This window comes from Arctopsyche grandis, chromosome 3, assembly GCF_051622035.1.
Source record: "Arctopsyche grandis isolate Sample6627 chromosome 3, ASM5162203v2, whole genome shotgun sequence".
Classification (NCBI taxonomy): Eukaryota; Metazoa; Arthropoda; class Insecta; order Trichoptera; family Hydropsychidae; genus Arctopsyche; species Arctopsyche grandis.
This window is the reverse complement of record NC_135357.1, coordinates 32,135,464-32,160,515: the sequence shown is the minus strand read 5'-3', so window position 1 is coordinate 32,160,515 and position 25,052 is coordinate 32,135,464. Positions and strand designations below refer to the sequence as shown.

Below are 25,052 nucleotides of genomic sequence, written 5' to 3'. Positions count from 1 at the left end.
TATTTTCGTGCAAATATTTATATTTGTAAAATGATATGATGGTTCGGTATCGTCGCTTCGGCGCTAGAAATAGAAACCTTTTTCCTCTCAGATTTGTTTATCAATAGCTGTGTTTGTTTATATGTAAACATTTTACGATTCCGGTTCTTCTCTTTTGATTTGTTGTGTACGTATTTATTGGATTGTTTGCGTATTGTCAGTCTGCATGATCAGATGAAATCACAATAAAATGTATCCGAGTGAGGATTGAAACCAATATACTGTCTAAATTTTAACGATAGAACTCTTCTGCTCAGTCATATTTCAAATGCAAAACTTGTTATTATAAAATTTAAACATACATACGAAGATTATTCCTCAAGTTTATAAATGTTAACTCTAATATTTCATTATATCTGCATGTATTTAATATAATTCTATTCGATATCGATAATTATTGTTATCGTCTTCATTCCGTATATGTATATATATTTTATATGCAGAAAAAGGTTGTGATAACCTGACGAGTTGTTTTTGTGTATATATTATAAATAGTATTCGTTCGTTTCGATAGTAAGAGGTTACTACGGTTCCCCCGATATTTGCACTTGCGCATCTTCGCGGCCTATCGACCTTTAGGGTCATCCTCTAAGATACCAATTTCGAATTGCCGTCAATCCCTTGACTCCTCAAAACGGTGCGTTCGTCGGAATTGAATTCGATAATAGTGACGGTTCGATTGCATTCCGCTCTTCTATTGTTATTATTATTATGATGATGATGGGTGTGCAATTTTGTATCGTCAATTATAGATGATTGTATCGGAGAGTTAATTGAAACATAAACAAAAGTCGGGGCCCCCAGATTGTGTGTTTGTGTGTATTTCACAGTTGACCGACACTATAGATTAATTACTATCGCGAATTTATCGTTCACGCACGCCCGGCATAACCCCCGTAAAGTGAATGAGTTGAGATTTTTGTACATATGTCTCGCTGCGGTCCGATTCTGCGTGACCCCGTCGATCTCGGTGATCCCTCTGACCCCTAGTCTCGCTGAACCGAGGTGCTCCCTCGGCTGATAATATCGCCACCGTCTTATCGCCCGAGTCCCCCCCCAATCGCTTTATTTATTTATAAACACTACGAGTGTTGTGAATATGTGCCGCTGGTCGAATTCGAAAAATTAGTGAGGTCAGTGAAAAGGTTGCCCCAGAATCGTCAGTGTTCTGTAACTCGGCTTGTTTATCGTGCGTCAGTTTTCGCGTACGTCGCGGTGAAATTGCTCGTATCGTATGTACGCGTCCAAGTGCTCGTGTTGAAATCTGTGCATTTATCTGGGATGAACTTTGAAGAGTTGGTCTGTACGTTTGTGGTTGATTGACATTGTAATATGGTAGTTTTTACTACAACATTTCAATGTTCATATGCTTGTTTAGCACCGTGGACTAGTTGTTAGCATAACTTGCTATGGTCAGTGTGGTTATGAGTTCGCGTTACACTGGTTGCCGTTGGCCAGACCTTGGTTTGTGACTAGGTCAGTCGTTTCCTATCAGAGTGCCAATTTTTTTCTGATTTTCATTGAAACGATTCCTGCAAAATTGGCTTTCCCTTCTCATTTCTCTCGCGAAATCTTGAGTTATTATGTTATATCCAGAGAAATGCTATAATATGTAATATAAAAGTGCATTTACGAATAAATAAATTGTGTCAGTAATACGCGGTACGTCTCCATAACTACGCTGCAACGCACGGAATATAATCAGGGTCATCACATATTCACTACAGAAATTAAAGTTTTGTTTTGATATAGATTTATTTACAATTTGAGTATATGGTGGTGTTGGCCAATCCGTTTCTTTTATCAATTGGGGGATTATTTTTATCCACTGTTTTGCATTTGTCTGTCCTTGGAACTCTTAAATTAACGTGTAATGTATAGTTTCAACAAAAATATGTATAATATAAAATGAACGATGTTTATACCAATACCAATAGAAATGTTTTTACATTTATTTAAAAATAATTTGTACATTTCTCTGGTACCACCCCTGAAATTTTATGTAGAATGCGGGCGATCGCCATGAAACTTTTTAAAAACTGTCAAACTACGATGTTAGTTGAATAATATGTTACTTAAATGATCAATTTACTTATAAAAATGTATCCCATGTTGTTTATTGTGTGTTTTTTAATGCATTGTGCAATATTTAACGATGCACTTGCCCATTGCCCTTGCCCAGAGAAGTTTTTATCGGACATACGTCGAGCACCAAGCATCAAATACGACTTATGCCAAAATTATTTGAAAAGGTCTATGGACATTCCTCACTTGACAACAATATGACGTCTAAAGCCACTTCTATTATTATAACATTTCTCTGGTTATATCTCAAGTTTCGCCGGGTTTTTCTCCATAGATGTCTCTGTGGATGACTGTTGTAAAAATTCGTATTGTATAAATGTTTGTTGATCGTATTGTATACAATGTTTGCAATGCACGTTGCTATGTTTGGCAATAGATGTCATGTATAATTTCGAATTATGTATTAATTTGTATTGATATAAATTGGTGTATCTCGATCTGTATAGTACACTCGTACACTATAGTACGTACGAGTGTACATACATTGATTGATTAAATAAAATAAAATACAGTTTTACAAAAACGATCCAATGTATGTCTTGTTAACAGATATATATGTAGGCGCGATTGTAAACATTGATGTATGTTTAATTGAGTCAAGGCCGTCGCAATATCTTATATCAAAATCTATGAGCCGTATTCTTGAATTTTCTTCAACAAAATGATACCTAAATATCTTGAATGATTCATCAAATATGCTTTACGTTGGTTGAAAATGCCTTGACTCTTATTTTCTATTGTCTCCTCGTGTGATATACTTTTTACTCTAAGACTGAGCAGTTCTTCATTCATGTTCAGCTGTACAATTGTCTCGCCTAGTTCTTGGATAGGAAGCTATTTTTTTTATGGAGGAGGGTTGTTAGCCTTAAGATATTTTAGGTCTACTTAATTGGTTCCTTAAAATGTTTTAAAAATAGTCTTTATATTTGTATATATAAAAATGTATGAGTGGTTTGGGGCCTATTAGTCATCAGGCTTAATTGTAAGATTCAAATTTATTCACGGGGAACCAACCAACTGGCTTTTTATTAGTCTTTTCTATGTTTGCTTCCTCAAAAGATTGAGCTAATGTTCCCACAGTCTTCATATTGTTTTGAAACTTTGCCATTTTGCGCAGTTTGGTCAACGATGGATATTTCAATCGATTTTTATAGTTCGATGGTGAAAGATAATCGTAATAATCACTTCTAACTTTGCGATATTTTGCTGATTGTGAACCACTTGCACTCTTCACATCGTTTTGATATTTTACTGGCATATAGGGGCTAGCTAACACTGAAGTAAGCTAATGGCTCTAATGCCCACCTGAAGCTTGAGACGCTCAATCATTAACAAACTCATTAAAAATTACAACATACATCATCTTGTGTCAGATCTAAGTGATGACAACTAACAATCCATATGCGATTTTCTATCGCCTCTGTGCAACTTATAGATTAAAAATTTGACCAGTGGTAAATGTTACACTCTCATTTACTCTCATCTCATATAAACTTAATATTACAAGCTATTATACTTTCTCATACATAGATAGATTATGTTTATCATATAAATGGAAATCTTAGTTATTTTAATCTGCCTTGTTTGAATCCCTTGGTCCAATTGAAAATATCTTAACTTGCTGCAATGATTTCGCTTAAAACATCTTCGTCTACTTGATGATAGAATTGATGAATTTAATCTACCATATTATTTTCAAGCTGATAAATTTTAAGTAAGGTCAGTCTTACTAAAAATTTATCAGCTCAGGTTTTAATCCATCTCATTTTTATGAGATGGATTAAAACCTGTAATGAAATTTCTTGGATATGTAGTCTTTGTGAAGATTAGGGCATTCATTGAAATAAAAAAAAATCTTTGAATTGTTGCGATGAATATAATTGTGGTGGTCTCGTACGAGCTTCATATATACAGTTTGGATTTAATATTATCATACAAATATTGATTTTTTTACTTTAAAGGTTATTAATTTTTTAAATATACACAATAAATGTGAGAACATGTTGAAAGTGGCATAAGTATAAAAATTATACAAATACAACGATTCTCAGAATAATAAAATGTCTTCCGCTGTGTAGCTGTTTGTTTGAATGGTTATATGTGTCTATATAAATGTAAATCTATATATGTATGTATGAGGAAAGTTTTAAATTTTTTTTATTTTTATTTATTTACATCCGTAAATGTTCTTTATAGATGGAAAATTTGCTTTTGGCTAGAAAAAAAACTTGATTTATTAAGAAACATTGGCTGATCGAGTAAATCCGATCATGTAGACGTATTGAATACCATTTTTCCTGTCTAAAAATGTTCTAATGAAGTAACAGATTGCTAAAACGAGTAAACAAGCTTTAAATGACGTTTCAACATTGGATTATTTCCAGTGACTGGTTCGGTTTTTTTCGTGACCGGTTTTAACATTGATAATACGAAATTTTATTTTAAATTTTGAATCATACAAAACTAGATAGATATTTTCAGTAGTCTGTATGTATATTTAAAATTTGATTTTAATTGTTTCAGGTGCAGATATGTCCTTTCAAGGGGAGTACGCCGCTCAGATGTTGGGCTTAAATTCTGACAGTGCGCAGCCGCCGCCGACTGGAATCATTCCTGCGCAGAGTCCTACGCCTTCACCCGGTCGGCCGGCGTCTCGTGACCACATGTCGAGACCTCGCCAAGAGTCGAACCGGCAGTACGAAGCGGCCGTGCGTTACCACCAAGAAAGGCGGAACCACGACCGGACCACTGCCGAACAACAAATCCCTCCCCAGCCGAAGGATCACCGCGACAAGCTAGACTACCATCCGTATCCACCGTCGGCGAAAAACTACCACGACGTTAAAATATCCAGCTCGTACGAACACCAACTGAACTACGCCATACCTCACCACTATCCGACGACCAAAGTAAAAACAGTTAGTGAATTGAACGCGTCGGCTGCCGCTCAAGACATAAATCTCAAATCAAACGTACCGGCCGACGTCAGAAACTATCAACAGGATCATTATTTAAATTCGAAATACAATCAAGTGTTGTCGCATAATACGAGAGAGAGATACGACAGCAGAGTGCCGACGCACCCGACTACTGTTAAAAGCCATATTAGCATACCTCCAGTCGTCGACAAGATCACGCACAACTATAAGCCGCCGTACGACCAGCCCAAGTATCCGACTAGCATGCCACAACCCCAACAGCATATTCTTCAAAAGCCCGACGACAAATCGCATCCAGTTCCTTTAAAGTCTCACTTGCTATCATCGACGAATGCCGCCAATCAGGACGTACCCGTCGACGGTGTATTAGACCTTAGAAATATTCCCAAAGAAACTAACGTCATATCACTAGGTTCGCAACACTCGGGCATGTCGGAGCCGTCGGGTTACATTGACTCTGCGAAAAGTTCCCACTCGGTGTATTCCGGCAATTCCAATTCTAGTTCGGATAGAGATATTTTAGATTTATCGATGCCGGATAAAAATTCGGTGACTGAAGTGTGCTATGTGTGCGGTGACGAGTACAAGCGCGGCTCGCTGTGCAATCTGAGCACGAAGGAGCCCAAGGACGTCCGCGGCAAGGGATCAAGCGTACGTATCATGTTGGATCGGTCGGTGTTCGCCGAAAGCCAGTCTATTTTCCATCATTCAAAAGTCTTTTTGATTTTCAGGCTAAAAATCAGCCATACTTTCCTATTTTTAACGAGCAACATCCACGGCCGGCCCGGTCGAGACCCAAGGACGCCCAGGGTTTGATCCAGGCGTGCGTCGCTTGTCAGCATCATCTTCTCCAGCAGTGGCACAACTTTCAGGTGGGTTGGCGGCATCAAAGCGTGCTGTACGAATTACTGCTATCGAGAATAAACTGGTTTTTTGTAATAGGATTTTTTTTTCAGTTTTGACTAGCACTCGCCGTCTGGTATTCTCTAGATTTATTCAGTATGTAGTGTATCTAATTGAAACGCCTATTTGGTAATCTGTTTATCGTCTTTCTAAGTTAGGTTTGGGTTAGAGTTTGTCAGTGACTCGAGTGTCGGTATCTGAGATGTCAGTGGATCCGATCAAAATAAATAAACATCATACATTGTGGATATCATTTTACTTATTTAGTAAGATAAAGGCAAGTCTTTCAATGTTTGAAATTTTTGATAACGTAACTATTAATTGTCACTCGTCACTCTTTGCTATAAAGTTTCCAGGCTCAATTTGTAAGTAAGCGTTTTATAATGTTCAAACATGCAAATCAGATGCTTGCTTCTGTTTCTGGAAGCGCTCATTTTCATTATCAAGATCGATTTTAACTGGTTTGCTGTATTCAATCATCTTTGATCGGCCCTTTTAACTAAACCTTTGAGCATGTTGAAAGTCATCCACTACTTCTATTATATTTTTCTTCAAATTTCAACACGTAGCTTGACCTTAAACTGCTCCAGTAAGGAGTCTTCATTTAAATATTCCATTACCTGCTCAAATCTTTTTTCTTACAGTATTTTCATGCTTAAATTTTTTCACAAATACTATAATTTTGCTCTACAAATAATAAAACTTAGAAAAATAGTCTCATTCTTCTCATATCAAATCAAAGGGGATCTCTTCGGTTGAACTGATTAAATTGAACTGTTTTATATTATGTATATAATTAAAATATTCCCACATTTGTATAGTATATTTACGCTTAGTGGTCTGTTTATACTGGCACAGCACAGTCCAGCTACTACACGCAAATAACAGTAAGAAAAATATTCATTGGTACATTCTATATAGACACATGCGTATGTTCCGTAATATAAAACGATCTATTCATATTATACAGCAGTACATGTCACCAAAATGTATAAAGCAGAAAAGAAGCACTGACATAATAAATATTAACGCATGATGTGACGTCATAGTGGTGAGTGCGCCCGCTATAACGAAAGTGCGCATGCAAATATGAATGTTTTCAGAAACGTTATATTTACTTTATTTTTCTATATATACATATATACCAGGAAGGCCTAACAGGTAAACCCCAATGCGCCTTCCTATCAAATTACAAAAAATGCAGCATTTTTATTACAAAAGTCGATGAATTACGAGACACTGAAAACTCGAAAAATAACGAGACATCTATTTTATTATACAATCATACTCAAATAGTGGTGACATAATAGATAAGAAGGTATTTAGCCAATTTAATTGAGGAACTGTTTCAACAATGAAATCAGAAAAATTGGCAAACTCTGATAGGAAACGATCGACCTGGAGTCACAAATATCCAAGTCTGACCAACAGCATTACAGATATACTCAGAATATATTCTTTTCAATCGAGGTGAACTCACGGGATCGAACCCGGCGCCTCTTGGTGCTAGGCAAAAGTCCAGCTACCGAGCCATGCCGTGGTTGAGCACTGAGCCATGCCATGGCTCGGTGGTTGGACTTTTGCTTAGCGCCGAGAGAACGCCGGGTTCGATCCTGATCGACCTCAATTGAAAAGAATTTTTCTGAGTATTCCTGTAGTGCTGCTGGTCAGTCTTGGATATTTGTGACTCCAGGTCGATCGTTTCCTATCAGAGTTTGCCAATTTTTCTGATTTCATTGTTGAAACGGTTCCTGATTAAATTGGCTAAAAACCTTCCTACCTACTATGTCACCACTATATGATTAATGTACAATAAAATTTATGTACAAATTTGTTAGTTTCGAGTTTTCAGTGTCTCGTAATTCAGCGACTTGTGTAATAAAAATGCTGCATTGTTTGTAATTGGCCAGGAAACCGCATTGGGGTTTACCTGTTGGGCCTTCCTGGTATATTTGTATATATGCATGTAGAAAATAAAATTTGTCCAAAAAAAAAAGTCTGAACGTGCCAAAACGTGCGCTGCTGTATAGTATGAATAGAAGTCGTCTTTTCCGTGCACTGCTGTGCTGGACTGTTGACGTGCAATGCTGGATAATAATATAACGTACGATAATAGTACGTAGTAATGAAATTTAAACATATGTTTATATGTATTTTTTTTTATCGTTGAGTACATGTATATTAACTTTTTTGTAATATATTCATTTTAGTTGCGAGGAGTTCCGCCAAATGAACGTGAATACAATTTAAGAATGAGACCGCCTTCGTTGTTACCACCGTCGCCGGTTAGTTTGGCTAGCGGGAAATTAACACCGCATACATCCGACCCACCACCACCTCCGCCACCCAGACACAACGAACTGGTGCACTATTTGCTTCTCATCTCATTTATTCGACATTATTTACATCACAACCGAAATCATCGCCAACTCTCTCATGCTAATGCCAAATTTGTGGATGTTTTCAGAGCGCGGGTCCCAAAGCCACGTTCGTATGCTACGTGTGCGGAGCCAATTCGGCTTCGTCGTCGCTGCGGTTAATATACTGCTGTAGGAATCCCGAACGGGAAGCTTACTATCCTATTTTAACTAAACTTGAACCGTTCCCTGAAGCCAGTCCGATAAGTCCACAGGGTATTTTTTTTTTTTTTAATTAAATTGTATTTTTTTTTTTTGATTATAATTTGTTTGATGATTTAATTTGTTGGTTTTTAGGAATGGTGCAAATTTGTTCAGGGTGCAATAAAACAATACCTCTTAAATATACTGCTTATGGTGATAATGGACAACCGTTAGGTCCGCCTATAAACAATCAACCACCCCCACCTACTACGTCGAGTCATGTAACTAGTGAACGAGATATTAGGTACATACTTTCATATGTAAGGTGTCTGTAAGTTTATGCAATGAATATAATACGGATTCCGTTTTTGATGGTTGTTGTGTAAGGATGATAATTGGAAGTCGGCATTGTGTTTATTTGTTGACAGTCTCATTTTCGAGAAAGCATTTTATAAATTTGATGTAAGCCTTGTTTCTTTTAGAACCTGAAGATATGAGCTGGTATAATTGAAAGTGGCATTAGTCCATTTTTCTTCATTTCGAGAAGTGTCTCATTAAAACAAAACATTAAATATATTGTTTTGCGTGTAACAATATTTAAATGGTGGCCTCTAATACGTTCATTCCACATTTCCGATATTCTGGACGGGTCTAACTCACGGCACCGAAAGTGAAAAGGTCGAAAAAGCAAATATCGGAAGGCAAAGATCGAAAATCGAAAGATCTTAAGTTGAAAGATCAAAATAAAGGGTGCATGGTAAACGGTACTATGTATATATAATATATATGAGTGACATGCGGTGAAATTATCTCTCTTTTTGTCATACAGCATTGTTCAATGTGCGCGCGCAGGATACGGGAGGAAAAGCCTGTTCCTGTTGTATCCTGCTCGCGCAAACTAAGTGAGGATGTACAACGGGGGGAGAGAGACCGCACGCCATTGATATATAAACTAACCGTTTTTCATATGTATGCATGATAAACGAATATTTTCGACTTTTTCACGGTCACCCATTCTGGACATATCGAATTAAAAAAAGTGGTGGCAATTTGTGAATTAAGTTAAACGGAAATAGTGTTTTTGGAACTGAAAATTGGACTTGGCCACTTTCAAATATAACGGCTCATATGTATGTATATCTGGGATCAAATTTTCCTTTGGTCAGATCTCGTATTGAACTTTCACTATAATGTTTGTATGTTTTAGTGAGATATCAGTGCTAAAGGCCAGTGGCGGCCGGTGAGAAATTATATATTGAAAGTTCACTAGTTCAAAAATTATGGCCAAAAAAAAAACGGCTAAAAGTTTATGTACTTTTAAATAACATCTTGCCGATTTTTAATTAATTTAATTAAATTTGGCATGCACTTTTGAACATGTGATTAAAAAATATATAATTTGTCTTTATAAATAAGCCCTTTTTTTCACAATTTTGTTTTAATGTCAATCCTGGACAGGAAGGTTCATTTGATTTAATAAATAATGATTTTTTGAGTGTTTTGGCCTGCGTTCTAATATATGTCATTGAATACTCTTTTCGTTTAAAATCAAACTCAATTAACGAACAAAAATTACTACGAGCAACCACAGTTTTGAGACTTAGAACTAGTTCAGTCAAATTACACTGTTTGACTATCTACATAACAATAACAAATGCATTCGTAGGCGAGAGGAAATAAGGGGTTGGGATACGTTAGGGATGATCATTAATATTTGTCACATAAAGCAGCAAATATCCTTTTTTTTATGAAATTCTTTCTTTCACTTATCGAGAATTGAGAATCTTTCCCTTCACACACATTGAATGTTCTAAAGCTCTTTGCTCTAGGCACAAGTCCATATCAAAATTCAAAACGCACTGCGCCGAATACAAGATAATCTTGGGACAAACAATTGTATGCACTACTACTACAATTAGGGATTGCAATACCGGTAAATCGACAAAATTTGTCCATCGGTAATTAATATCGCGAATTAAGTACATATTTTTGCATAATATTGCTTTAAAAATCGATGCAAATGGCGTATTGTGGATTAAGTAGTCTAGAATTTGTTTATTTTCAGTATTAAATGCATTTGTGAGAGTGGCTATGGTGATGCTTACTTAAGAATGGCAATCAAATCGTAATTAATGCGATCAGAGGATTGTTTAAATTATGATTCAAACTTTAAATAAATAAATATATGATAAAAATTATTGTTACGAATGGACTTTGTGTATTTATATGACATTAGTTTAAACTAGTGGTTTTACCCGGCTTCGCTCGGTATTTGTAATATAAACAGCTTAAACATGGCAACATAATCTACTAATAATAACATTCATTTATTTTTTTATTAAATTTATTTGAATCGGAAAAAAAAATACTCGACGACTTCGATGTCGTCATCATAGAAACTTTTTTGTTTCGAAAAAGATTTGCTTCCGATGCTCCCAACAAACTTTTAAACCTTACATATGTACATACAAAGTTTCCTTCGAAGTTATATATTAGATTATTTATGATTCAATTTAGCTTAACGTTTTTAGGAATCGTCATCTAATCCTCGAAAAAATATTTTTTTCGTATTTACCGGTATACCGATAGTGGGAAAAATTATTTACCATTTAAGGTCTATTCATACCTATCCAGCACGAACCGGCAGCAGCAGGTTTCCTGCAAGTATGGACAGTATTCTTAGGTACATTATATATGGTTCGTGCTGAATATTTATGAACAGATCTTCACCAGTAAATTACAATCCCTAACTACAATACATAGCATTGATGTGGAAAATAGACAATTTAAAATGCGTGCTCATTTGTTTTAATTTTCGTTTATTTATCAGCTCCTTATAATCAGCCGCCTCTGCTAAAGACTTAAGTGAATCAAAACTATATTATATTATACATAATTATTGACTAGCCACTATAAATATACTTACTATCGGAATGATGAATGCAAAATGTCTCCAATTTTATTTTGTATCTGTATATACATATGGGTTTCCTTCAATTTGTATTATAATTTTAGATTTAAACCGTACGATATGGGCGGAGGAGCCAAACAGGCTCTCCAGCCGAAAAGAGATCGCACCGTCAGCGGGGCGGGATCTCCACAAGCTCCACCTCCTCAAGCCGCGACGACACCAACCCAACAGCCTTCGAATGCGACGCCTGAAAACGGCGTCGAACTGTATAGGTATGATGTGCTGGCGCGCAGTAAAATCTGAGATATTTTTAATATTCAACGACATCATGTGAGCCGTATTTATCCAACGAATCCATTTTACCGATATTTCAAAAAACAACTATATAAAGTTATTGCCTACTTTAAGAAATTTCACTTTCAAACGATGCGGGTGAAGGTGTCACGTGAAACTGAATGTCCATTTTGCCAATTTGATTTTCATATGCAGTATCACGTTGATGAATCAACCACTTGCATCGTTTAAATCGACTAAACTTACATATGTTTGACTTTCACTTTCAACTATCATACCTAAAAAGCATATGAGCCGGTATATTTGAAAGTGGCTCGAGTCCTCTTTTCTTTATTTCGAGAAATATCTCGCAAAACATTAGATATAAAGTTTTGTGTCTTACAATATTTAAAAATACTGGTGGCCTGTTATACGTCTGTTCTGCTTTTCTGCGATTCTGAACATATCGAATTTAAAGGAGTGATAACAATTTGTGAATTAAGTCAAACAGATATAGTTTGGTGACCGGAAAAATGCACTCGAGATGGTTGCCCTCTCGAGACATCCAAACTTTCAAAGATGCTCAAGGAGAACTAACGCAATAGAATTCCACAAAATAGCGTCAAGGGGTACATGTATGTTATCCGAGGGTACCGACCTTTTTTTGTGGAATTCTATTAAGTAAGTTCTTTTTGAGCGCCTTTGAAAATTAGGATTTTAAGACTAGGAATTTAGTGCATCTTTCCGAGAACCAGTGTTTTTGGACTTCTGCCACATCAAAGTATAACAGCTCATATAATGAATCAAGTTAGGCCTTATAAGTAGATCTTAACCCTTTGAATGCTGACCGTCGCCGATTGGCGTTTTGCCAACAAGTCCATGAGGCTGAAATACGCCTATAGGCGTTTTTTTTTTTTAGTATGTAAAAAATAAACAAGAATACTATCTGCTAAGCATTTCCAGGCAGCATTGAAAAAAAATGCATTGAACGTGGGTCGTGTAATCCGTGTCAATGTTTATAAAGACTAGTTTACACGGGAATTTCTGAATTTATAACCATAGCAGAATTTCTCGATGGAAATCCCTAACTGCTGAGTATTTTATATTGTGGCTTGGCATTTAGATTGTGAGAATTACATTTTAACAACAATGAAGAAGATGGAACTAGTTTTGGAAAAATACATTCATTCATTTTTGTTTATTTTATATTGTTGCAAGATATATTAACAAAACTCGAAATCTAGGGTGTGTTTTGGATTATTACACCTGCTTTCTATTGGATTTCTAAATAATTCTAGTTGGAAATGTTGGCGAAATTTTCTGCGTGGCGGGCTTTCAACAGAAAAGACGTCAGCACTCAAAGGGTTAAATACATAAAATCTACATACGTTGCATAGTTGTATAAGCATGTAAGATCAACTTTATTATTGCAATTATGTTTTGAAAAATTCATGCAGTGATTTTATCAATTGACTTGTATATAGTTGTATGTTAATTTGACTTTATTGTAGAATGGACTCGTTTGATTATCTTGTAAGACGACTCGTGTGATACGTGGTACGAGTTTAATTTAACTTCGAGCTTTTTTTAACATCACAGGTGCTATATATGTGCGGGCACCTTCCCGCACATGTCCATGGAGTGGCTCTCGACGTCGGCTGAATACATGAACTCGCACGCCATGCACTTTCCGTGTCTGGCGGGCACCGGGGCCGGTGCCGGGTCGAGTGGGCGAGGGCCCGCGCCAGTCGGTGGCAGGGTGCTCTCTTGTTCGCGATGCGTCCAGCACCTCGCCCAGCAATGGGAGACGATGGACGCTGACAGAGTACCACTCGAACATAGAAGGTTCATTCATTTCAAACGCATACTTTTCTCAGATCGCATCCAATTAATTCAGTATTAATTATATCTCATTTTCGAACACGTTCGAACTCGTATCATTCGTATGTACTACATGTCGGTGTTCGCTTTCAGGTACAATATTCCGTCGCCGATGCCGGCTAACGGCGAACGGGTAATTCCGACGCCTCCGTCGACTACATCTGACAGGACAGTCGCGTCGAATTCCGGTAACGATGACTTTTTACGTACGACCTGTCTGTTTTTTTTTGACAAGGGAGTGTGGAGGAGTGTTTGTTTGACGGCACTTCTGATGAATATTTATTGGCTGTGTACACAAATCTTATTAAAAAATTACATATAGTATGTCCCAAAATGTGATCCACACTCTCTCTTAAAAATGCAGACTAATACAAAATATTGAATAAAAAAATTGTAAGTAGTGGCGATTTTATTTTTCAAATGTCCGATTCTGAAAATGAACAAATCGGTAAATAAATTAAACTCACATTCAAAATATTATTTATTATTTTCAGATACCCTACAAGTAGACGTAAATATCGAGTCAACTTGAACGACCTAAGGTCCATTTTTGATCTTGGAAATCAATGACACGACTAAGAAATGTCGTCTCGTATATATCTTCTTCACTTGTCAGTAGAAAAAATTGATGTTCAATTCCTGTCACTGTTGAAGAAGATATATAAGGAATGACACATTCCAAATCAAAAATGCACCTTTAATAGAACTTTCAAAATATTATTAAAAAACTAACTAACTGTTCGTCTCCAATACTAGATTATAATAAACATATGATAATTTGGAGTCTGATTTTGTATTTGTTTGGGCTTCATAGTATAACACTTTAGGTGTGATAGTTTCACATCAAACGCTATTTTACTAACAATCAGTCACAGTCTTAGGTCTGATTTACTTTTTTTCTTAAACTTGCAGTTCTGTTAGCAGATCTATCTATGTACCTTTCAATGTATATCGAAATAAAAAATCGCCACTATTTATAAGAATGTTCTTCTGTGCATATGAACGTGTTCCTGTTTGAATCTTTGGAATTAACCTGGCTTTTTTCTTTGCAGCCTGTACATCAATTTATTGTTTCTTATGTGGCCTTCATTCTGATTTCACATTAGCTCGAGTGTTGTACGGCAATCCGCAAGGAAACGCCCCCTACTTTCCAAACCTTTTAACACATCAGGTATTATCTCAAGTTTACAGTATCGTAACTGTCGTTCAGATTCGTTTTAATATATGAATGAATGGCGATGTCAATATATATTATGAAACAGCAAAATTTTCAGAGTCTTCCGAACGCCGAACAGCTCAGAGAAGACGGGTCCGCTCTAGTCTGCACGTTTTGCTACCACTCGCTGTTAAATCAATGGAAAAGGTAATTTACTTTGAAGACGTTGGCAGTCAATGATTTGACGTTGATCATTTACTGACGGTTTATTTTTTTTGTTTAGGTATGAATCTGCAGTAGGTTACGCAATGGTACAACCGGATCAACGCACTTACAATACTCATGACTATTGCTGTCATCTATGTGGTGTCACGACATATCGGAAACGTGTCCGAGCTCTACCTATAAAAGTATGTCATTATACTGTGCGATATTTGATTGTAAATTTTTTTGTGAACTTCAGTCAACACAGTTTTATTTTCTTTGTAGGAATTTCCATTTCTTATGCACAGACGAAACGAAAATTCGCTTCTCTTGGAAAACGGAGACTTTGCTGTCGTCTGCTTAGATTGCTATGAGAGTCTGAGGTTAATAGTGAAGCTGTTTTTTTTATTATTATTATTATCATTTCTTTGTTGATTATATCGTTGACATATTATAATGTTTGTTTTGTTATTATTTTTATGTTGTTGTGCAGATCTCAAGTTCAGGAGTACGAACGGGTGAGAGTGCCGATGGAAAAGAGGGAATACAATTGGATAATGTTGCCTCCACCGCCTGAAGATAGTCCGGAATCGGCCGTCGCTAGACTGCCGTCCGGAGAAAGATCAGACAAACTTGTTTGTATTTTCATAAAACTGACTCAGTTTATATTATTGACTTTGGTTGGCTTTCTTTTCTATTGACCGTTAGTTTAATACAAATCTGCCTGTTGATCGGTTCAAGGTTCCCCAGCCTATGACAGCCAGGCCCAATAGGAAAAACAACTCTCCCAAACACGGAGCACCTGTAGATAGATCGAAAAGCTCAAATAAATTACCGTCATCGTTGGCGGCTCCCGACAAACACGATCAAGGTAAGTCATTCTTTTTCCAAATATAAAATGTGGCTTGATTCTTAGGTTATCATTTTTTCACAGTATTATTGGCAAAATATTATTCGAGTTGAGCAATATTGTTTTATTGATTGTTTTGCACTTATAGTGTATAAACTGGTTGTATCTGGTTAAATACACGTCCTTGGTAGATTATATTGTCGATCATAAAATTTGTTGCATTAATTGAAATAACACAATACATATGTGGATAACATGCTCAACAATTAATTTATCAAATAATATAATAAAGTATGTAATATCAGAACATATCTTATGTTATCTGGTTCAATGCTCAATCCTAGATGAAAGCATATGATAAAAAAGCATACATAATTTTTATTTTATTTATTTATTTGTATTGTGGAAAAGGCAGCATATCTGATGGACCAAATTGTATATATTCCCGTGATGCCGCTATTGGGTGACATCTATGGTATTACATTATATAAATTTTGAAATCATATTCAAATAGCGGTTAGGATGTTTTTGCCAGCTTGGTAAGCAACTGTTTCAATAATCAGATAAATCGGCAAACTCTGATAGGAAACGATCGACTTGGGAGTAATAAATAGTCAAGTCTGATCAGCAGCACTACCGACAATACTCGGAATAAAACGGAATCGAACCCGGCAACCTCTCGGTCAATCAATAGCTACTGATCCAGTGATAATTATCTATTTACACATTGTTTTTTTTGTTAGTGTTATGTAATTGTGTACTATAGGGCGGGTGATTATTATGGTAATGGTAAATAAAAATACACGTTCCAACAATGTTGAATTCAAGAGAGCAATAAAAAGTTTTTCTATTAAATTAACAATAACCATAAAGTCTCAAAATCAAATTCCCCTAATGACTATCCGATGTCTAGTACATAATTGTGCAATAAGTGCTATTTGATGTTGATAAAAATTAGTCTGCTACATACATATGTTCTACAATCATTTTATTTTTTTATTATTTTAATTAATACATAGAAAATGAATAAAGAATAATAATAGCAATAATAAATTAATGACCAATGTGACCTGACATGTTGCCCCAATGCGTCACACCAGTCTTACAAAAAAACAAGAACCGTAACAAATTAACAATCATTCATCTCAATCAAATAGACTCGTGTTTAATCTCATGAAACTGACCGATTTATTATTCTTTTTCTACTTTATCGCATGACTTTGATTCAATTAATATATTATTTCATGAAATTATACTACGCATCTACTAGCTATTCTAATTATCCGATGAATATACATTTAATATCGGGAAAATAAAACACTTATCAGCATCTACAAACGACTCAGTTGTAATTTATATTTTTGTGTTTTTAATAAAGAATTACTACATTTTTGAAAAAAATATCCACGACTTTAAGGGTTTCAAGCACGGGCTTTTTTTATTTTACCTTGCAGTTAAAAATATAACTCAGTTTCCCCAGAAACTGAGTTATATTTTTAAAAACCTATTTTGTTAACCGTATGGTAGAAAACTACTAAAGCGTAAGTCCCGCATATTAGTTGTTCGCTTTAAATCAGCCATTTTTTTTATTCAGACGATAAAAGGGGTGAAATCAACACGTCGCAGGTGGTTAGTCATCGACTCTTTTTTTTTTTTTAATATTTCATTCGAATGGAGTAGTGATGGGTGTGAACTCCACAGGTTGGGTATCACTGATCGTGCCAATCAAATGTTTCGCCCCTGTTCACCCCCTGCGTGTCGTGTGGTTATCTCTAACGTATTTATTATTACACGCCCCCGCCACTGCCAACAAAGTATAGTCTGTTCCGTTCTCTCCCCTATACTACCGTCTCTATCGCAGCATGTCAGGGGTTCAACACTGTTGAATAATGTACGTATTGCGAATCATCGACGCTGATTGCCGTTGACCTATTCGAGGGGGGAAAATTGAGGATCGATACTGTATGTGTAATTTATTCATCGGTTTTCGGCTGCGATTTGTACGCGATTTGCATTTTTCGATCGGATCATTTACGCCATGTATGGATTTGCATATTATTTTAATTTGGTAATCTTCACATGTGCCGATTTGTCGTCGAGATTGCGCTAACCGTGATAATATTTATGTATTTATGCGGAATTTATGTCGTCGATGTGTTTCAAAATTGAAATAAAAATTCAGAGAGGGATACGCGTCGAATTTGATCTTTATCGAATTCGTATAATGGGTTTGTAAAAAATTTTGCCGAGCGTCGATTATGCGGATGAATTAATGCCTTTTATTTTTTTATTGTATGTGAACGTACTGGGACTATCTACATACATATATATATTTGTTGATATTTTTCAAATTGATATATCTTTACTTTACTAATTTACATGGAATAATGATTTAAAACCGCAATTAGTGTGGGATAGGAAAATTAGATATATAATAATCCAACTGTATATTCATTTTTAGTGGGAGCAGAATGTATAAAAGTAAGAGTGTAACTAATAGTAATTTGTATATGTATATAAAAAAAAATATTCACTATGCAGAGAATAATAATCAATTGTTTTTATGTATTTTCAAGCGTTTTTTCGGTTGACTAGCATTGCTTAATAACGTTATTAAATGTGCAACTAATTTGATTCGATTCGGTCACCAGATTTCTCAAATAAATTTTAATACTATGACCGCCATAAAACTTAAAAAATAAATATTTTCTGGTATTTAATATAATGTTTTTTAAATTTACGAAGCACATGTGTTAATTGTCAAATCCATGAGCACTAACTCGAGCGCGATGTATTTAATTCGCAGGTCTGGTGTTCCACAGGAATCTAGTGCAGGTCATAAAATAACGCCATACAATTTAGCAACGTGACTCGCATTTATTTATTCAGTAATTGATACATAAGAAGTATTAATAGATAAATTGTGAAAAATGACAATCTTGAGGTTTGTTTTTTGGGTCTGAAACGGCACTCGGATCCCGATCGGAAAAAGGCTGTCAACCCCCGATCCACGAGACCCTCCCCCTTTGGCCCTCCCCTCCATCCCCCTTTCGTAGAGAGCGGGCGAGGTTCCCTCAGTGGCGGGCGAGCGACGCCCCCGAACGGCCATGGCCGGCGCCGGCGCCCCCGTAGCCCCCGACTGCGCCCCCCGCCGATTGATTGTACATCGTATGTATCCCCTCCATATGGAGCCTCCGATGCACACACGCCTAGTCTGCTGTGTTAACACGCGCGCGCGTCCATTCACTCGTTCATCGGTCGAACAGTGTCGTCTTGACTTAAACAGTGTGGACTCCACACTAATGATTCAATCAACTCGATCAAATTGTGCCAATTTTAAAATCAAGTGCTAAAATCAAAAATAAATAAATATTTAAAAATTATAATGTCAATTGATTCTGTTTAACCCTTCGACGCTCGTATGCAAATCCGCGCCGAGTCAACCGATCATTATCGCTCGTGTTTAGTAGTAGTAAACTATTGACGCACGTTCGAGTAAACGCGCACGCATTCGTAACGAATTCGATCGATAGTTGTGATTTTAATTTAAAATGTAAAATATCGAAGTCCGACTTTTTGCTCGCGTGCCGTTCCAATCGGAATCATTTATTATAGATCGTTTCTAGGTTGTATGAGCCGTCTGTATGGATTTGTCGAATCAAATTTTTAAGTTCAAATGTGTATTAGAATATATGTTCAACGTGTGAGACGGCTGCATCTGTTTATGCATTCCTTTAAAATCCAATAATATCTCTCTCTCTCGTCTTTTCGTTTATTTTTACAGCTCTCGTTTTCAAAGGAGAGCTTTTAACGACAGGCGTGTTCTGTGTCAACGCACTATTAATGGACGTGTATCGCACGAAGTGTGAGGGGGTCATAAAAAATAAAATTACCGACCGAATAGCAATAGTAATGATAATATAAATAAATAAAAAGTGGGAGCATGTTTCACCAACGTGTGTGACCACACAATACAATTAGTTTTTAGAGACGCAATAAAAACAATCTATGCGTTGGTCTTTTTGACTAGTACATACTTACTATTTATCTCAATATAATTGAGATATGCATCACTTTATAGACCGCATACTACAATAAAACCAATCTTAAATTAGAGAGTAGACGAACGGCTTGATTTATAGCTTGTTTAATTTTTTGCAAATTAGCTTCATTAAATAATACTATCGAAGGGTTAAATCTGATATACTTTATATAATAATTGTGTTTTCTTTCGTATAACAGTGTCTTAAAGCAATAATAAAATTGTGCCAGTACTAAATCATTGAATTATGTTTGTGATTTAATATTATTGAATTTAAAAATGCATCTGAAGATGCGAGTTGACCACTCGCGCGTTGGACCGGAAGTGTGTCTCGTTTTCCGCGGTCGCTCGTAGACCTGTCCGATGGTCACCCGAAAAGCCATGAAAACTTGTCGGATTCGCGTGCCAGTAGTGCCGTATTGTCGCCATGGCTCGACAGTGTTGTGGGTGTAGCACGTGTGCCAGCAGCAGTTTTTGCCACTATGGATTATAGAGCACCGAATCCTCTCCTCCATCTCGGGGCACCCTACTATGGACATCCCGGTAAGGACCCTATTCTTATCTGCCAAGAATTCGCCCCCCATTACATTGAAGAGCTACACAGAGTTAGTTGGTTCGGACGTTTAGACAGGTTCCCGAAGTTATGTCATGGCACGTCAAAGCATATTTCGTGCCACTCGAGAAGTGACGTTAATTAATCGTGTCAAATTCTTGCGACCGGAATTGTTTTAATCGATTTGAATTCTTCGGTATGCGAGCCGACCAGTGTCCCAATCCTTCCCAGAGTGCTTGCTCACTTTGAATAAACAAGGAGAGGAATGTTTATTATACAGGACGTGTATTTTGGTACGCGTAGGAAACGAGCGGCGGTTTTCAGTTGTGCATTTCCATTTTGAGCGGTAATCTTCAAAAGGGAAGCGGCTACCAGCTACGGCTTAGTGAGATTCTAAGAAAGTAAGAAACATGAAAAGAAAACCTTTTGCAAAATGAAGTAAATCGTATATCTTTAATTATAGAATGTATCTCTAGCCAGATCTCGCTAATCAGATTGATCGATTGGCATCTTTGTGAGTCTCATCGTTTAAATGCTGGGTGCATGTTCTGACGGATCCTATACTAAGTTGTTGCACGCTGATGTGCATACTTCAGCATGTATACAAATATATCTTGTCCTATGATGACTTTTGACTTCAAATTCAAATATGAGTCATTGGCGTCTAAATTTGCATCTCTTTAAATTCTATCATACGAATTCATCTTTTGGTCAAAATTTGCCTTGCGAAATGTTAAGTGCCAATAACACTGTTCGACAAATGACGACTTTTAAATTGTTTCAGAGACGGGATATATTATTAAATTCAAATCCTTCTAATTATTTCATTACAAAATTATTTAAAAACACATTGAAAAAAGTTTGTGACCGCTATATCGTTGTATACAATGACGCACATTACAGCGTACAATGGTCCACACATCCAATTAACCCTTTTAAACGAAATCAAAAAATAGTGTGGCTAGAACACTATCCTAATAAACATGTTTCAATAGAAAATACTCAATATAATATAGTATTAACAGTGGGAAAAAATCCCAAGTGAAAATACGTAATTTTGACTTGTGATTTGAACTGGACGACTACTTAGAGATATTTGAAAGCTGAAAAGTACTACAAATGAAAGATAAAATACCCGACTCTAGATTCCAATATTCATTTTGAACAGAAAATTAACAGATTTTGAGAAATCGACCGAACAACATCAAGACATAGAAAAATCGCGCGATTTAAAAAACACATATATCTCCGAATCTCGAGCCAATCAACACTTTTTATTACCAGATTCGTGTTCACTGGGCATAGATCTATAAGAAAAGTCATATCTCGTCTCTGAAACATTTTTCGTGTCGAACAGTGTAATTAATGTGTGGAGCTGGTTTTCAAACCTCTTGGTTCAACCTAAGAATTTAATAATCTAATATTTATTCATTTTATATACATATATACCAGGAAGATCTAACAGGTAAACCCCAATGCTCCTTCCTGGCCGATTACAAATATTGCAGCATTTTTTATTACATAAACCGGGACACTTAAATTAGATCGAACCCGGTGACCTCTCGGTGCTTAGCATAAACGCAACCATTGAGTCACGCTGCTGGCTAATATGTTTTCTGAATACTTAAGAGAATGTCTATTATGAAATATTTTTTATCCGGGACCAAACCGCGCAAAATGGCAAAGTTTCAAACCGATCGGAAGAATTTAGGAATATTGCCTGAGCCTTTAGCGAAGTGAAACATACAAAAGCCTTGTAAAAATGTAAAAACCGAACTGTCAATATTCTACGCTGATTAACATTGAAACAAATCATACTCTCATTTGGTTACAATTGCTACGGCCTCATTATATTCAACGGTAAACGGATTATTTCGCACATTGTTTTAGCGCACACGACAATCGCCATAAAAATCGCGAATACGGAATATCTAGAACTCGAATTCATGATAGTTGGCGTGAGTAGCTCTCAATGAATGGAATTTTTCAGTGCCAGACGTTCCTTGATCGAGATTTTAGTGATGTGCACGAGATCGCGATTTTAGTGACATTCTGAGCCATATTTAACACGTACCCCGTCCTATCGAATAGGGCAGTGTTGAGGTAAAAGATGGCTGAGAGCAAAAGGGAACAAACCAATGGAGTAATTATGGATAAATGGAGCAAAATGAAAAACTTGATTATATCAGTAGCGGATATAAAAAGCCGGAAGTGATATCGAATCAAAGCTCTCATGTATGCTTAGTAAATAGGACACTACTTGTACACTACAATAGTGCATCGTATTTGAAATAAGATACTATTGAACGTCCGTTTACTGAAAGTATGTTATAGTATACGATCCAGAGGATTTTTTTATCAACGTCGGTCTGATGAAATTTAATCTTGCCTCAGGAAGGAGTAGGTTTATCTAGCTGTGTGTATAAGAGATTCTTTCTCATTGTTATCCTGTGTGAAGTGTCGATAATGAAACTTCACGGCCCGACAACCCGCCCAGTGGGGACTTTGCGACTCGTGTTGTTTGATCCTAGCACGGGTCGTTTTCGTCACGGGACGCCTCTGTTCCCTTTTGTCGCATATCCGCTTTCCTCGGCTCTGTCTCTCCCATCCGATGTTGTTATTTGTTTTCAGAGTGCTGGAGCCGCCGCCTTCCTTCCCACGCCTACTTAACCCCACCCCCTTTCGCCTACCCGTCCTCCTTCTCCTTCTTCTCGAGCTACGCTGAAAGATTCTTCAAACGGGGTCGCGACCCTTCCCCACGATCCTCGAAGATCTCGCCACCCCATCCTCCAAGACGATGGTGGGTCGTAATGGGGGCTGAGACGAAGCCATCGACGTTGTGTGCAGGGGCGGATCGCCTCTTTTTCCAGTTTATTACGCTAGCCGTTTTGCGGAATTCCGATACCTTCTTTTTTTTTCTGCATTGCCACGCTTTTCTTTTTGATTCACGTGTCAAGTCTATTTCCCAAAATAAGTCAACCGATAATGTGAGCTCGATAGGAATCGTATGTTTATCTTATTTGTACCCTTTTGCCTTCTTACAACGAGGATTGATTATTTGGATCAGTTTTATCATTTCAGCTAGGTGTTTCCTTCCTTAGAAGTTTGTCAATCTTATCCCATATTTTTTTTTAGTTAAGTTTTATATCGCTTGCTACTCGTATACGAACTCTTCAAACTTAAATTGGATTTTGGATCATCTTGTTGTTTATTTTTTTAAATATAGACGTATTTTCATACTTCCATAAGTGCAGATATACAAGGCATATCCACATGTGACGACATTTTCCACCTTGGGGAGCGTAGATTATCGGATATTATCTTAACATATTTATCTGGTAACCTGCGCTCATCATTACTTTCTTAATTTGAATGTGATGAATGAGTGGAATCTACTCTCTTCCATTTGGGCCTCGCTGTGATTTTATTTTTTATTCATATTTTGTTTTATTTTATTTTACTTTTTCTTTCTCCTTTGTATATTTTTATATACTATTTTAATTTTGTTCAGTGTAAACAAAGAATGGGATTTATGGATTTTATTTTTAATTTTTACACTTTTGTTATTTTTTTTCTCTCTGAATGATGTATTATTTTCCTTTTGTTACTTTTTTTTTATTATTTTATTTTACCATGTTTTCTGCTTTTGCTTTTTTCCTTTATTTAAAGTTTACTTGTTTTTATATCTTTTTCAAATGTAGGCCATTGTGGCGCATTAGGTTCTTTCTGTAATGCCACAATGGTCCAAAACTATTAAATAAATAAATAAATAAATTAACTCCATGACTCTACATATACTTATATATAGATAGCTTTTAAGCCCAGGGTCCAAGATTGAGATGTACCTATGTAGATTGCTACCTTTGTAGGTATAGTATGTAGAATTCATTAATCCTAATGGAATTTCAGTGAGATGCGCAGTAATAATTAATGATATATGTAAATGACAACATCGATTGATTAGGATTCATCCTATTCGGATAGGATCCACTGAGATTGATAAATTCTGCTATATTTAACTCGAATTATACGAGTTTCCGGTTAGTAGTTAACGTTGATGTGACAGAAAGCACTGTCTCTAGTTGAACCAATTACAAATAACCTTTTACTATATGTACAGTGAACTTGCACTGTAAACGTGTATAAATTGGCTAGACCATAAAAAAATCTGTACAGCACTCATCTAAGGGTACATTTATCTCATTGGCACGAGTTTTTATCGCATTGCCTCACTCGTTCACGTTTTATGCGCAGTTACTACGGAAAGCTATCCGTTTCCAATTAGAATGGCTGTCTGACCCAACGTTTGACTATACTCTCTCTACATTATTCACAGTTTGGTGCCGCCACTGGCTAGACGGGCGCTCCACGGTCTAAGGGGCGAAATCCCTTAAGGCTCTCCGTCGTTACGCGAGACTTATCCCGACCGACCCAACCCACAACCCACCTCTTTTCGAGGGTGTTTCTCTTTTTTATTTTTCTTCATCCTCTTTTTTTACTATCGCGAACGACGAAACCAGGCTACTTAAAGTGGTCGGGTTGGCCAAGCGAGCTTCGGGGTTAAATCACAATTGACAAATGCTATGCCGAATGGTGTAGCGGAGAGTCGCGGCTGCGCATTAACGAAATTGGGCTCTCTTGCCTCCAGCCTCCTT

General features: G+C 36.6%; 1 protein-coding gene across 1 annotated transcript in view; it reads left to right on the top strand.

Annotated features, from left to right (window-relative positions):
• The window catches only part of LOC143909622 (uncharacterized), a 95,906-nt gene that overhangs the window by 38,777 nt on the left and 32,077 nt on the right, over positions 1–25,052 (top strand). Inside the window, exons 3-16 of the mRNA XM_077427701.1 lie at positions 4,648–5,714; positions 5,795–5,935; positions 8,177–8,329; positions 8,434–8,599; positions 8,681–8,831; positions 11,543–11,710; positions 13,311–13,556; positions 13,686–13,780; positions 14,645–14,763; positions 14,855–14,955; positions 15,032–15,158; positions 15,238–15,335; positions 15,446–15,587; positions 15,694–15,823. Coding sequence (XP_077283827.1) covers positions 4,648–5,714; positions 5,795–5,935; positions 8,177–8,329; positions 8,434–8,599; positions 8,681–8,831; positions 11,543–11,710; positions 13,311–13,556; positions 13,686–13,780; positions 14,645–14,763; positions 14,855–14,955; positions 15,032–15,158; positions 15,238–15,335; positions 15,446–15,587; positions 15,694–15,823 — 2,904 coding nt within the window. The remainder of the gene's footprint in view (positions 1–4,647; positions 5,715–5,794; positions 5,936–8,176; positions 8,330–8,433; positions 8,600–8,680; positions 8,832–11,542; positions 11,711–13,310; positions 13,557–13,685; positions 13,781–14,644; positions 14,764–14,854; positions 14,956–15,031; positions 15,159–15,237; positions 15,336–15,445; positions 15,588–15,693; positions 15,824–25,052) is intronic.